General features: G+C 40.1%; 3 protein-coding genes across 3 annotated transcripts; 1 reads left to right on the forward strand and 2 right to left on the reverse strand.

Annotated features, from left to right (window-relative positions):
- Window positions 1-911: 911 nt before the first annotated feature.
- On the reverse strand, window positions 912-4,785 carry LOC130696523 (ABC transporter G family member 20-like). Its single transcript, XM_059495349.1, has 12 exons — window positions 4,604-4,785; window positions 4,011-4,433; window positions 3,518-3,611; window positions 2,964-3,239; window positions 2,681-2,889; window positions 2,376-2,586; window positions 2,131-2,308; window positions 1,954-2,069; window positions 1,798-1,868; window positions 1,606-1,694; window positions 1,371-1,547; window positions 912-1,296 (listed from the first exon to the last, which is right to left on the reverse strand). Exons 1-12 carry the CDS (start codon window positions 4,783-4,785, stop codon window positions 983-985), a joined length of 2,340 nt encoding a protein of 779 aa, XP_059351332.1. The 3' UTR covers window positions 912-982.
- A 773-nt stretch (window positions 4,786-5,558) lies between these two features.
- Window positions 5,559-7,642, reverse strand: LOC130697031 (putative fatty acyl-CoA reductase CG5065). The gene is made up of 8 exons (XM_057520151.2): window positions 7,448-7,642; window positions 7,106-7,354; window positions 6,892-7,040; window positions 6,657-6,826; window positions 6,434-6,566; window positions 6,108-6,351; window positions 5,736-5,989; window positions 5,559-5,667 (listed from the first exon to the last, which is right to left on the reverse strand). Exons 1-8 carry the CDS (start codon window positions 7,640-7,642, stop codon window positions 5,583-5,585), a joined length of 1,479 nt encoding a protein of 492 aa, XP_057376134.1. The 3' UTR covers window positions 5,559-5,582.
- Window positions 7,643-8,498: 856 nt separating this feature from the next.
- LOC130697030 (putative fatty acyl-CoA reductase CG5065) lies at window positions 8,499-10,628 on the forward strand. The gene is given in 9 exon segments (XM_057520150.1): window positions 8,499-8,693; window positions 8,770-8,891; window positions 8,893-9,016; window positions 9,083-9,228; window positions 9,322-9,503; window positions 9,568-9,703; window positions 9,770-10,016; window positions 10,088-10,341; window positions 10,415-10,628. Coding segments are annotated over 9 exon segments (1,620 nt in total).
- The last annotated feature ends 407 nt before the right edge of the window (window positions 10,629-11,035 follow it).

Below are 11,035 nucleotides of genomic sequence, written 5' to 3' on the forward strand. Positions count from 1 at the left end.
CTTGAAGACCAGAAGCAAGCAAAACAAGACGGTGAAAGACATCCTGGCCAACGAAGACTGTCATCAGGTTTGAGAGATGGCGTACTTGGCCTTGTAGAAATCTGTATCATCTACGGTGCTATACATTTGAATTCAATCAGCTTTCCTTTTTCGGAATATTAATCGAAAGCCCAAGTATCACTCTGCTGTCAGCCAGGAATAGAAGATTTTTATCGTTCGGGAAAACACGAATTTCCGATGAACTATGCAAACAAAAAAAATGAATTCTCAAGAAATAGAAAAAAAGACGAATATTTGAAGCCGACGAAGATGGGAAATATGTGCCGATATTATACAGCTGATACCACAGTTGCATCGCTGAATTTTTTTCTCCATTTGCATACAATGTCCTTTAAAAATACCGGTATTGGTTTCCATGCTGTGTCTCATGCAAATCGTGAAGAACCGCGTACTGAAGAAGGTTTGGTTATGTTATGTTATATAAACGTTGCGGTCAATTCAGTGACTCAGCAGTTAGTTTAATATTTGATTGATGGATTTTTTTTCCAGAGGAAATTGAACAATGATAGCGCAAAACTCCTTTCTATCCGAAGAGCGATTCGATCAACATCCGGGAAAGGACTTATAAACCTAGCAGTCAAGGTTGCAGGAATCTTCATCTATCAAAATAACATTTTCCCTAGAACAACTAAAAGAAAAAAAAACCTTTTCTTGGTAAACATTCTTAGCTCGATGGCAACGTAAGAAGAAAAAAACCCCGTACATTTCGTTTTTATGTTGCACGCAACCAAGAGGTTATTGTATTGTAAAAAAAAAAAAAAATAAACACGTTTTGGTAGTACAGGTACGTAATGTTCACAAACAAAACGAAAAGCAGGAAATCCCAAGCAAACTATCCCATCTGTAAGCCAAACCGTAGCCACACAAATCAAATTCAGGCATCTCACCTTCCATGATTAGTAAAGCGTCAGACATCGCGCTATTAAAATTTGCCAGTATATTTGCGAAAGCGGACAACAATGAGACTTAAACACAGTAGGCCAAAAATCCAGCAGAGACTGGTGACGATGCCCATGTAGACTTCGCGGCGCTCCATGCCCCAACCGCGCCCCAATATGTTTCTCAGGGCTTGAATAGCGTTCGTTTGCGGTGTCAGATTAGAAAGGTAACGCAGGTAAGTCGGCATAGCCTCTATTGGCCATAACATGCCCGCCAGGAGGAGGTTCGTATAATTACTACCCAACGTGATCTGGATGGCGCTGGTCTCTTCGTCACACACAACCGCAACGAGAAGACCTGGATGTTGCATTTAAATCGGTTGAAATATTAATATACAAAACGATAGTGCTATATTCGAGATTTGCATTTACCAAACGACATGCCGCACATTCCTTGGAGGAGGGTGATGAAAATCGCAAGAGCGAAGTTGCCGTGACAAGCAGTGTTGAAGACAATCAGCGCGAAGAGGTAAACGAAAAATGTTTGACCGACCAGAACGATTAACTGGTTAACCAAATGAGCCGCCATGTATTCAGTCATCTGAACACCTGTGAAATCACGAACGCGTCAAATCACGTATCATTTTATACAATTTATTTGGCAAACCGGCTATCATGCTGCGATCGAAAAGTCCTGATTTGCGCTCAGTTAGGAAGACGCCGGTTGTGAGTGCCATAGCAAGAAAGTAGATAATCCTTAAATGGGAAATGAAAAGCACAATGAATTTGTAAGAACTTGAAATGACAATTGATTATGTCCTTAATGAACATCTGATTTTAGGTGTCGTAATTCACTTACGCCAGAATAAGACCAGGGATCATATAATCGGTGAACGGCGGTTTGTTTTCTCCGTAGATCGGATCCAGAAACTGGGCACATCAACGTCAAGACGAAAAGGAAAAATTCAAAGCCCATTTCCATCAATATTCGACTTTTAATTTTTAAAATGTTTACCGTGACAGGAACGCTTAGGGCCATCGGCTGATACGAGCATGCTGCCAAGATGTCCTTACTGAAATCGCCAAACGCATCAATGAGTTGTCGTTTGATAGTCAGCGATACCTGCTTATCTGTCATATGCAAATGAACCGATTAGTTATGCGGACAACCTTGAAAACTGCTTTCATGAACTTGATTCATCCAGAGTAATAGCGACACGGCTGGCACGGATCGTATCATTATCCGCGTAAATACCATCCGCTCGCCGAACCAACAACTCATCAGTGAAGCCTTTTCCGAAGTGAACTACGCCCCAAACTTTGCCTCGTTTGGTCGCGTCCACAGCTTCTTCAACACTTTGGAACGGCACCTGGAAACGTAAGAATGTTATATTGGTCAGAAACTGATGATCACAAACAATCTGGAAGGCGTTGAACCTGGACTATTGTCGTGTTATCCAGAAAACGAAGATACCGACAGCTGAACATGGAATACGTGCAGGTTGTCGTATAGTTACAGATACGTCCTTGGTTGGGATCCAGTTCGTCATTGACGATAGCTAACTTGAGAGACGTAAGATCCCCTCCCAGAGATAAACAAGAGAGTATCACTTGATTGGCCGGCAAAAGGAAGATGAACAGAAATAAGCTGCCGAATAATAATACTCAATTAGTAATTTAACTGATCGCTACTCATAAAATAACAAACAAAGGCAACGGAAGAGAAAAAAAAATAGCCATACCCAACGTTTCGATACATTTGCAAGAGATTTTTTTGAATCAGCGCGCCAAGACGGTGGCGCGAAAAGATTCTTGCCGTGGATTGCGTGTTACAAGTTTGAGGCATGGCGGCCTCTGATCCGTCGCATTTGACAGACAATTTGAATCCTATTTTCTTTATTTTTCCGCTCTTCATGTTGGTGATACTTGAGCCTTGATTAATCGCTACCGTCTATATAAAAAAAAAAAAAATTTACGATTCACTTTCTTGCACTTTGTTCAGGGATGGGCAGACAGCGTTCTTACTGGAAAGCAACTTGGTGGAATAGGTGTTTCAGAAACATCCAATTGACTTGCACTACGCTCAAAGGCATCGTTGTCAATGCCTTCTGAAAGTCGTTGGCCTACTAAGGTTATCTCACCGACAGTTTCAGCATTGTTAACGACTTCAGCTTGCAAATTACTGAAATCTTTCATGCATAGGTGAAGAAATACGTCTTCTAACGAAGCAAGTGCATAATTCTGTAGGAGATTATCTGGGCTATCTTCCGTTAGTAAACGGCCTGAACGCATCAATCCAATCTAGGAAGAAAAAAAATCTTAAAATCGAATGAATAAGCAAGAAATTTTTAAGTAAAAGCTGAATTTGTCAAGAACCATTATAGCAAGAAATGGGGTTCCTATTTAGATCAAACAGCTCGTTGAACCAGCAATAAAATAAGAAAAAAATAGGCCCGAGTGAATGTCTTTGAATGTCTTTGAAATTTAACGACAGCCGCCAACAAAAAATAAAATGGGTGCCATTGAAAATATTGACCCTTTTGGCCTTACTTTTAATGAATAGATTATTGTGGCCCTACCGTGTTAGCCCGTCGTGCTTCTTCGATGTAGTGGGTCGTAACGATGACGGTCCTTCCATGATCGGCGCTCAGACGGGCAAGATGATCCCATATGCTGTTGTAATGAAAATAAGAACACTACACATTATTCTCTTTCAATTTTGATCTGAAGTGTCATAGAAAATGGGAAAAACATGAAGGAGGGGATCTTGGAAAGCAACTGGCAAATCACCTACTAATCGATATTTATCACGTAAAACTCCCGTAACACAGACACGGATGTCTGTTACGCTCATTTGTGACCGATTCAGGCTAGGATTTCTTTACCCTTTGCTTCATTGGTAGTTCAAGGCTGAAGAAGAAAAAAGAATCTATCTGCACGTGGCAGCTCGTTACGTAAAAAGCAATGCCAATGCCCCCAGCTTTTGTTGTTGTTTACCTCTCCCAAACATTGAATGCGAAAATAAAACAATTAAACTGAAGGCAAACGGAAATAAATTTTTCTCGCAATTACCTTTGTCTAAGTAACGGATCAACGCCAACAGTCGGTTCGTCCAAAATTAACAATTCCGGTTCGTGAAACAGGGCAACAGCAAAGGAAACTCGTCGCTGCTGACCGCCGCTCAACGTTTTTACGTAACGATCGCCCGGGGGAAGGTCCAACAGCTTGGATAGGAATTCCAGTTGGGCATGGACGAAATCTGATTTCAAATTGTAGATGCGACCAAAATAATGCAGCGTCTCTTTAATAGTAAAATAGTCGTGTAGGGCGAGTTCTTGTGGCATGTAACCAACCCTGGGACCGGGTATGCCGCTCTCTTCCGAGCCGGGCTCGTAACCGAAAACGAGTATGCCTCCGCTATTTAGTCTTCGACAACCAATAAGGCAGCTCAAAAGGGTCGTCTTGCCACAGCCACTAGCTCCTAATAATCCGTATCTGCCAAATAATTGATCAACACAAAATTGGCACTTTGCATGACGTTCAAAATTGGCACTTTGCATGACGTTCAAAATTGGCATCGAGTTTACAGTAGCTAGCACAATCCAATGCAAGTAGGAAAGCGCAAGAGCAAAAAAAATTTAAAGAGCAATAAAATTTTATCTTACATGGTTCCCTTTTTAACGGTCATGTCCAGTCCCTTCAGAACAGCACAGCTGCTATTTCCAATACCATAAATTTTATTCGCCTTACGGACGAACACTCCATCGGCACAGGTGTCATTGTGTCTTTCAATGTCGAATTGACCCGGGGAGACGAAAGCTATCGAACCCTCAATGTCTTTCATCATAATTTAGATAGGCAATTAAAAATCACAAAGACAAACTTTTTCAACAGATTATGGGAAACGTTTTACCAGGCAAAATGCAAAGAATTAAAAATAATAATAGTAATAAAAAAAATACAAATACAAATAGTTAAAACGGGAGTTTCATTTTTGATGACCGATGGCCTTACAAAACTTTTTTCGAATGATCATCCCCCAGAGCTCCAATGCTTTACGATTACCTCAATCCCCGTATGATGGCAGCGGTATTCGCCTAAAAAAACGAAGAACGCTCACGTCACATCCCACCACCTCTATAGAGCCCACCTCTTCACCTTGACAGCGAATAAACTCTCATTCAACGCTCGACAACCATATGACTTCATGTATATAGAAAAATGTTTAAGTTCGTCATTCAAAATTTTCGTTACTTCTCGCGCCGTAGCTATTGAACATAGATCTAAAACAAATATCCTCTTAGATTTGTTTTCGTTTGTAATTTACACTTCACTGCCATTTGAAATTTTGAGTAGCTGAGGATGGTACCTTCTTTACGGTTTACTGACCACATTGTAAATAGTTCACATTTCCTTATGCGTTTATTGCGTTCTGGGTCCAATCACGAAAAAGTATTTGTTTTGCACGAAAAAGGGTTTTTAATTTGTATTTCTGTATGTTAGAAATATTTGCCAAAGAGGAACATTAAAATGTGTGTTCATTTTCACAATTGCCAAGGTAGCTGTTAAGCTCCGTTATGTTTTCCTTACGCATGACTAAGGGTATAAATATTTGTAAGAAAATTTTTGGAACAAATAAACCGATTACATATAATAAAAGATTGCAGAAAATAGCAAGATGCAGCCCACAAAGACGGGAAGAAGCCCCATAAATTGTATCCAGTACAACCTAAAGGAAATAGGGATACAAAGATAAGATCATTTGTTACAGAGAACAATAAGTTAAATCAATTATACCTGTTGAGGTTGTTTTTTGCAAGTGGGAGACTGCTAATATCGTCCTTAAGGACATACAGCCGTAGACCTAAAATGTAAGTTTCAAAATAGTTCTGCCAATTAATCTTGCGAACATCAAAATCAAAAAGGTCGCGGTCCTCGACAGACATTTCTTCCATTAACCGAAGAGGATTTTTACTAATGAATCGCCATTGATGCGTCGTAAAAAAATCATAAATCGAAAAAGCTTTGCTGGCTTTGGAGTACAGCCGCACCTATTTATCGCAATACAAAAAAAAAATAAAATAAAATAAAAAATATGGTACGGTAATACTAGTAATGTCCTTCCAATTTCGCTTTTAAAATCCCACAGTTAATTCAACTGAGTCATACCCATTTGGTTCGTTTTCCCGTCGCTTTCATATAAAAATCCATTAAATACGCAGGAAAATCGTGGAGCATAGTTTGGTTGATCTTGAGGGAAATGTCGTTGGTTGTGTAGCGGACATTCGGATACCACATCATGTCCTTGGTGGGGAATTTCAACCAAGATTCAATCGTCCAGCGTTTCACGTGACCCCAGGTGAGGGGGTTGAGATGGCCAGTAGTACAAGCGTAAACGGAAACGCCAGTCGGGCTGACAGGCGGTAGAATTTGGAGGCAATGAAATATTCTTTTTTTTATTTTGAGAATTTTTAGAAGTAATAATATGTGACTACTTGTGATTTGCTGTATGCCAAGCGAGTGCGATCATTAGATTGATGGCACAATCAACAGGTATAATATCACTGAGCATGTCTTCGTTAACTTTCAGAATGCGACAAAAACCTTTACCAACGGCGGCAATCGGCCCTAAAGCCATTATAAAACATAGTTTTTGAAGAAAACAACAGAATTTCGTTTAAAATTAAACTATCACTTAAATTATCGATGAAAATAAACCTGATGCTCCATTCGTGTTGTCAATCCAGCCCGGATAAGGCTCACTTTGAGCTGCAGTAACGATGGATGGCCTGATGATGACCATTGGAATGCTTCCGCATCTTTCCTTCAGCAATTGCTCGGCTAAGGCTTTCGTGTAAGCATAGGTATTAGGGTAATTACCGAGTAATCTTGAAGGATATACTCCTATTAATAATTTTTACAAATGTGTTATTCTATGAAATTGACCGCTTACTGTTTCGACATGTTTTCGACTCCATCATCATCTAGGCAATCAATAAATTCTAACAACTCTGCGGGGTTAACTTTAGCGTCACGAAAAACATCTTCTTTAATTTCTTCACTGTCGAAATTGCTGAAAGCCGTTGATACGTGCACGAGAGCCTTAAAACGAAAAAAGGAGAAATTCAAAAGGACTTTTCGATTCATGTTACGTAAAAATAAGTTACCTGAAGGTGTTTCATTTGCCGGCAAATTTCCAATAATTGCAAGGGACCTTTAACATTCATCCGAATGGCGGTTTTAAGTTCTTCGTTGAATTTAATGGTAGCGGCAGAGTGAAAGACAATCGAAACATTTTCTGTTAATAATTGTAAATCAGAAGGTGATAACTCCAGCCCCGGTGAAGTCATATCGCCTGTCACAGCTGTGATTTTTCCCATCACATCCGGCTGCTGTTCTCTGATCTTGTCGAATATCTGCATAAATAAATTACATTCGTATTGTAAAATTATTAAAACACTGCAGAAGCGATTTAACTAAGATTAAAGGAACTCGTTAGAAACATGAACCTGATTCTGAATGAGTCCTTGAAGGCGACAATCGGCAGTTTGGCCTCCCGAAGTCCTCATCAGTAAATAGAGGCGTTCAATACCGGGACACGCCCGTAAGAGCTTCTCCACCAACACCTTGCCCATAAAACCCGTTGCTCCCGTTACGAAAACAGAGCGACCATTGTAAAATTCACTTATGATTGACTGTTTCATATCTACTGCCATTGCTACTTATACCTCCCCTCTGAAAATGCTACGGAGAAATAAATCTGAAAGCGATAGTTGCCGTACGAGTGCTGCTTAATCTTTGATGCATCGCCCATTTTATACACTCTGTAACACCCCCTTAGAATATCCCAGGAAACTGGTGACAATTCTTGGGCAAGGCCAACGTCTATGGTAGCTCTACTCAAAACTCCGAATCCAAAGTTTTTTAACGGGACGTCCAGCTTCAGCCAGTTAAACAGCCATACAAGTAAGGAAAATAAGTATCTAACGGTATCCAAAGCTAAAATAACAGAAATTGAGCCTGTTCAAATCTCTTACAATTTTACCGCTTTGATTGTTTTTTTCATTAAATTTTATATTTTCAATGGGCTCTCGGCAAGTATTTCAGCAAAACTGTTTGGTCTTGCCCACCTCTATTAGCACATTTTTTTCGCTTTCTACGTCATATTTTAACCTTGGCATCTGCAATATTCTTTTGACTTATACAACTATCCTTCAACAGAGAAGGACAAATCACCGTTACACGGATTTACTAGCTTGGCGTATGGAGGGCGAAATGTCTTGCCTGCACACGGGTTGCTTCTGGCTAAGCGAAAACCGAATAAAAAAGTCCCGCACCCGCCCACTGATCATTCTCGCTCGTCTTCTCTGCCATAGAAAAGGCTTCGGGGTCGTGCGAATATCAACCTTAAGCTGCTTGAATTTTGAAGACACCAGTCAGTCCAGCTTCTAACAGCAATAATTCCGTAAATTTTGTTAATAATCGGTAAAAATATGTAAGCGTTAATTTTACCTGTTGCTTCTTTTTTTCTGTCTTGGAAAAGGGAAAATTAAACACAAAATGGAGAGAATTGGCATCCAAGAGTTTTATTCTGGTCGATCAGTTTTCATTACTGGAGCGACTGGTTTCATGGGCAAAGTTCTGGTAGAAAAACTTCTACGATCTTGCCCAGGAATAGACCGCCTATATTTGCTGATCAGACCAACTCCAGGTAAAGACATGCTCCTCCGTCTCCAGGAAATGATCAACTGCATGGTACAGCTTCGAAATTTTTTTTGTTAATCAAAAATGACAAATTTCGGTTATAAATATAGTTTTATATCTACCCAAGGTTTTTGAATGGCTCAAGCAAAATCAACCCGATGCACTGAAAAAACTGATTCCAATCAACGGAGACGTGTCTCTGTCAGATCTTGGCCTTTCACTTTCCGACATGCAAGAACTCAGTGGCAATGTCTGTCGTTTTTCACTCGGCTGCCCGCCTCAAGTTTGATGATAATCTGAGGAGTGCTATCGACACTAACGTGAAAGGCACACAACGCGTTGCAAACATTTGTGGGCAGTTTAAGGAACTCATGGTTATGTAATTTCGATTACATAATTTGCCATCTTTACCTTATCCGCAATCATGGGTTTGCCCGCAGGCTTTTGTTCACGTTTCCACCGCTTACACCAATGTGGAGAAGAAAGAGATAGCCGAAGAAATTCACCCCGGATCACTTGATCCCGAAAAGCTAATAGACTTGGCAGATTCGATGGACGATCAACTCCTGACCAACATCACTAAACAGTTCGATAACAGTTTGCTTTACAGTTTTTTAACAATAACAGTTTTTTTTCGAAAATTAGATTTTTTAAAAATATATTGGTATCGTTTGAGCAGGTTAATTGGAAAATGCCCTAACGTGTATGCTTACACCAAAGCTCTTGCCGAGCAATTATTACTTAATCTCACTAAACGCGACGAATACACACTTCCAATAGTTGTTGTCCGACCTTCCATCGTCACAGGTGCCATGAAAGAGCCATTGGCTGGCTGGATTGATAATTTCAATGGATCTAGCGGTACGAATGAAACAGATTCGTGCACAGCACGTAGGACGTCTCTTAGAGAATCATTGAATAACAGGTCTAGTAGCTGGAGTGGGCAAAGGATTGATTCACACTCTAAGAGCGGATGAGAAGGTTATAGCTGACGTAGTTCCTGTCGACATTCCAATCAATTTGATGATAGCAGCAGCCTGGAACAGAGGGACGAGTGACAAGTACATTTTTATAACTTCCTCATCACAGGTCTTTTAATGAATTTTTTCAAACTATTTTCTTCTTAGATCAACTGAGCCGATAGCAATATACAATTGCGTTTCCGGCTCTTTAAATCCCATCAGGTGGAGAGAGTTTAGACGTCTGGGCTTGCAGAATATTGCCAAATTTCCTTTTAAAGAAATTATGAGATGTCCCGGCGTTGAGCTACGTTTCAATTGGATAGTCTACCAAGTCGAAGTTGCCTTATATCATCACTTACCAGCCATCATTACAGACTTGTTCGCACGCCTATGTGGCAGGAAGCCGTTTTTGGTGAACCAGTGAATGTTACAAAACAGGGCGTAGCCATTTTCATAAAACAAAAATCAATGTTATTTTATTAGACTCGGCTGTACAAGAGAACTCACAGACTGATGTCCTGTCTGGAATTCTACAATTTACGTGAATGGAACTTTGCCAGTCGCAACCCAATCCAGTTGATTGACAAGATGTCTTCCAAAGATCAAGACGTTTTTAACTTTGACGTACGCAAAATCGACTGGGAAACTTATATGGAAAGTTACGTCTGCGGGATTCGGATGTACCTGTTTAACGACGACCTTAGCTCTCTACCCGCCGCAACAAACACCTTCAAAAAGTGAAAATCACTAACTTACATAGTAAAATGAGCTAGAAACATTAATTTGTATGGAATCCTTGTATGACTGCAGGATGAAACGTTTGAGGACATTGACACGATTGATCATCGTTGGGCTAACACTGTTGGTGTTTTACGTCCTCTGGTGCAACAATTCGACGCAGGCTTCATTTTCGTTGGAATTTGAAAACAACGTAAGTAATTCACCTGCCAGTCAACATTTTGAAGAAATGAAAGAATTAGGTAACCTGGAACTGTGTATGGAACGCCAGTTTTCGTTCAAGTGAATAGTTTCTAGGGCTCGGCTCCGTCTACTCATGGGTTACCCCTGACCAGCTTACTACCGGAAGGTACTGGCGCAAAGCTTAAAAACAAAAAGCTGATCTTACGTGTCGCGCCATTATCTTCCGGTATTAAACTGGTCACGGGAAACATATGTAGAACTGAAACGAGCCCTAATAGTTTCAAAGGGGGTTGGCAACTCATCATTTAAAAACTGGGAACGTAGTATCATTTTCATTTTTATTGTACTCTTTCCTGGGAAATATGGAAGGTAAAATGAGGCAAAAAAAAAATAAACAAAAAATGTAAAATACAAAAAATTTATCTTACTAAACTCCATTGCTAATTTTTAATGTAGGGACGGCTAAGATTATTGTTTGTCCGTCTGTTCCAAACTAAGCACGTATATGGC

This window comes from Daphnia carinata, chromosome 5, assembly GCF_022539665.2.
Source record: "Daphnia carinata strain CSIRO-1 chromosome 5, CSIRO_AGI_Dcar_HiC_V3, whole genome shotgun sequence".
Classification (NCBI taxonomy): domain Eukaryota; kingdom Metazoa; phylum Arthropoda; class Branchiopoda; order Diplostraca; family Daphniidae; genus Daphnia; species Daphnia carinata.

Bases quoted from the DNA above. Each gene is read 5' to 3' on its own strand.
- LOC130696523 (XM_059495349.1), bottom strand. From the start codon at position 4,785: ATGATGAAAGACATTGAGGGTTCGATAGCTTTCGTCTCCCCGGGTCAA. The intron at 3,240-3,517 runs GTAGGGCCACAA...TTTTCTTCCTAG, and splicing joins AAGCACGACGGGCTAACACG to ATTGGATTGATGCGTTCAGG. The intron at 1,297-1,370 runs GTAAATGCAAAT...TGCAACATCCAG, and splicing joins AATGTGCGGCATGTCGTTTG to GTCTTCTCGTTGCGGTTGTG.
- LOC130697031 (XM_057520151.2), bottom strand. From the start codon at position 7,642: ATGAAACAGTCAATCATAAGTGAATTTTACAATGGTCGCTCTGTTTTC. The intron at 6,567-6,656 runs GTTTATTTTCAT...TAATGGCTTTAG, and splicing joins CAACACGAATGGAGCATCAG to GGCCGATTGCCGCCGTTGGT. The intron at 5,990-6,107 runs GTATGACTCAGT...TGCGATAAATAG, and splicing joins CGGGAAAACGAACCAAATGG to GTGCGGCTGTACTCCAAAGC.